At 43.1% G+C, this 3723-nt stretch overlaps 1 protein-coding gene across 1 annotated transcript; it reads right to left on the reverse strand.

Annotated features, from left to right (window-relative positions):
* Positions 1–299: 299 nt before the first annotated feature.
* Positions 300–2934, reverse strand: LOC149552470 (ammonium transporter 2 member 5-like). The gene is made up of 2 exons (XM_089789789.1): positions 2224–2934; positions 300–1332 (listed from the first exon to the last, which is right to left on the reverse strand). Exons 1-2 carry the CDS (start codon positions 2800–2802, stop codon positions 487–489), a joined length of 1425 nt encoding a protein of 474 aa, XP_089645915.1. The 5' UTR covers positions 2803–2934; the 3' UTR covers positions 300–486.
* Positions 2935–3723: the final 789 nt, after the last annotated feature.

The raw sequence follows: 3723 nt of genomic DNA on the forward strand, positions 1-3723 counted from the left end.
AACTATGTTATTTTGATATTAAAAAATTTGAACTCTTACATCATTAAAATATATATTAAAATAAGTCTAAAATATATTAATTCTTAGTCATGCTTGTGGGTACCATTGTGCATGGGTATTTTAGTATCAACCTTTCAGATCATACTCATACTGATAATGGATAATTCAATATGATCCTAAACCTTGATGCTAAAATACTCACACACCCAAAAGTATGAATATAACATTATAGATTATTGATTTTGAAAATCTGTTATCGTGAATATTAATTGTTGTCTCCTACAATTGAGTGAGGAACATTCAGAAATTAATCAGAACTAATGATATTTCTTCAAAGGGCTTACAAACAAAGTAGAATTCTAACACTAGCAACAGAGAGAGCAGAGAGAATGACGAACACCCCATCAGGAGTTCGTGCTCTATATTTTTATAGGCTTGCTGATCCGAGCGAAATGGTGGAGTAGTTGAGGGCAATGAAACGAGTTTTCAGTAGGTGGCGACATGTCCGGAATCAGACAAGGAGGAGGAGTCGAGTTGGAAAGTTTTGGAATGGTGGAGAGTGTCGGACATTCGGAAGATATTAACCTTTTCGGCATCTCCCCAGAGAGCGTACGCCTCTTCTCCGTGAGCTGCATCGTCTCCCACATCTAACGCTTCCTCCGACATCCGAAGCGGAACAATGAGGCGAATGGCCACGCATATGAGACTTGTCACCGCCACGTTCAAGACGATGATGAAGGCGGCAGCGAACAACTGATAAGCCATCTGCCTGCGGTGGGAGGATGAAAGAGAGGGGGAGAAGGCGTACAAGAGTCCGAAGCGTTGTGGATGGTCGTGGTAGAAGAGGAGAGAGAGGCGAGGGTGGGCGAGGAGGCCGGAGAGGAGACCGCCGAGGAGGCCGGCGACGGCGTGGGTGTGGAAGACGCCCATGGTGTCGTCCACCCGCTGGAGGAAGCAGAGGTGCTTGTTGAGCACCATCATGGTGTACCAAGGTACGCTCCCCGCCGCCACTCCCATCAGCACCGCCGCCCATCCCTGCACGACGCACGCCGCCGGGGTGATGCAGACGAGCCCCGTCATCATCCCCTGCACCGCCCCGACGAGGGAGGGGCGCCCGAAGAAGAACACGTCCAGCGCCATCCACACCACCAGGCTGCTGGCCGCGCACATGTGTGTGTTCATCACCGCCATGCCCGCCAACTCGCTCGCCGCGTACGGACCTCCTCCGTTGAACCCCGACCATCCCAGCCACAGCAGCCCCGCTCCTCCCACCATCAGCAGCACGTTGTTAGGTGGAAATCTCTCCCTGTCCCTCGTCATCCTCGGCCCTACCTGTCAAACACACATTTCATCTCATCCATAAATCATCAATCTCCATACAAGCTATGCGTGGATTGTTAATAAAGACGATTACAAAACATGAATTTGTAATAAACGAGAAATTAAAGAAAAGACAGAGCATGAATGTACAAGAATATTAAATAGTACATTTCTAGTAAACTTTATAACTAGTAAGGAAACAGGAGTATTGCATCATATATCTTAACCTTATATATGATCATATTCAGAAGAACTTCATAGAAATAGAAATAAGATGGAAATAAGATGGTATTGGTTGAGTATTAGAGATGGGTTACCCAAAAAAGAGTGTGGGACATTTTTTTTTAAGATAAGGGTATCTTTAGTAGCCACAAATGGATTCACTAAGTAAAGTTTGCATGTCTAGTTGGCTGGAGCCCCTTCTATTTTAGACTTTGCATATTTTTATGTTGATGACTATTTGTAGATCCCATTGATTGTTTAACCTGACAATTGACAAATGTTATCAGCAACAAACATTCTTTCATCACCCACTCAACCCAAAAACTAAACATATATCGACAGCCAAACACTAAGACTAATCAATAATTCACATTCAAACCCTAACTGCACTGCAATGGTAAATTCATTTCTAAATCCTAACACTAATCAATAATTCACACTCAGATCCTAACAGCAATGACAAATTCATATGTAAATCCTATCTTTAGTCATCAATTCATATGCTAACCCTAGACCTAATCATGGATCACATTGAAAGCGAAGCGGTAATCACAAATTAATATCGAAACCCTAGCAGTGAACAGAAATCCACATGAACATCCGTAAAGGCCAAACCCTGGGGGCTGACGACAAATTTAGATTCCCGTCGAACAGAAGGGCATTGATGATAAAATTACTCACCCAATACGCGGCGGTGAAGCCTGCGATTCCAGAGGAGAGATGGATGACATAGCCTCCGGAGCAGTCAATGGTGGGAAAGTGTTGGAAGAAATAACCGTTGTAGTTCCAGAGGGCGTAGGCGCCAATTGTGTAGGAGAAGAGAAGCCAGAGAGGGACAAAGAGCATCCAGGCGTGGAAGTTCATTCTCCCAAGAAGGGATCCGGCAAGCAGAATCAAGGTGATGGCGGCGAAGACAAGCTGGAAGAAGCTCATGGTGGCTTTGGGGAAGAGGGCGCCGTTGGCCTGTTGAAAGAGGAAATCAAACTGCAGAGCTCTGAGAGAAGGCCTTCCCCAAAAGCCAGGTATCATCTGCTGGTCGCCGAAGGACAGAGTGAAACCGCAGAGCGACCAGCAGACGACCACGGATGCGAATGCGTAGAGAGCCATGAAGGCGGAGTTGACGGCCCACTTCTTCTTGACGATGCTCCCATAGAGAATGACGAGGCCAGGCACCGACTGCATTCCAACCATGGTGGCCGCTGTCATTTGCCACGCGTTGTCTCCCGAGTCCAGCCATTCGGGCTTCGCATCAAGATCCATCGCCTTGCTTTCCAAGCTGAAAATTGGTAACGAAGCCCAAACCCTGCTCTTATGCTGCTGCCGTCGATTACACCACAGCTCCTTCCTCGGTTGCTCCTCCCCCTACATTTGTCCGCAACTCCCTACTTCGAATGTTATTTTTGTCAATTTCAAAGAAAATCCGCATATTATACCCACGCCACTTCGTCGTATGTACTTGGGTGGTTCCTTTTACTCTTACTCTTGCATTCAGTTTGCCTTATGGTCTAATACTTGAGTTTGAATTTTGGTTTAGATTTATTTTGGTTTAGATTTATTTTGTCATATAGCATTCAATTAGTTAAAAACGTAATTGGACACATCAAAATATATCAAGATTAATTTAGCGAAAAAAAATTGATATGTTGAAAGTATTTTTAGCCCCTATCTTTAAGGAGGAGACCGGCTATCATCTTGGTATTAGTTTGTTCTTGACAACTGTATAAAATCTGTTAAAACTATAGTCTTTTATAAATATTTCCATTGAAGTGATATTTTTACCAACTAATTTCTAATTTCTTGTTGGCTGTTTCGAATTTTCCTCATAGTCTTTTCTATTTATCTTGAAAAAAAATCACAATATTTCTAGATCGAGATTCTTTGACATGTTAACATGATTTATAAACATTTTTGTTGGAGGATTTCCCCTACGACATGTATTTGTTGGAGGATTTTCCTTAGGACATGTATCTACATGTGTTTCTAACCAGCCAACAATTCCATAAGTCAGATGGCATAATCCTAGGTCATCCCACAATGTTCATATGTTTTTAGTATAGCTCTCTATTACTTTTTGTTTATTGTGAATAGGTTGAACTACACAGATGTTAGTTTCAATTCATCACATTTTAGATAAAATATTTTTCAGTTGGTATTAGACTCATCTTCAAAGTTGTCTCATAA

Source organism: Cupressus sempervirens, chromosome 6 (assembly GCF_028749045.1).
Source record: "Cupressus sempervirens isolate cs-2001-9-10 chromosome 6, ASM2874904v1, whole genome shotgun sequence".
NCBI classification, from domain to species: domain Eukaryota; kingdom Viridiplantae; phylum Streptophyta; class Pinopsida; order Cupressales; family Cupressaceae; genus Cupressus; species Cupressus sempervirens.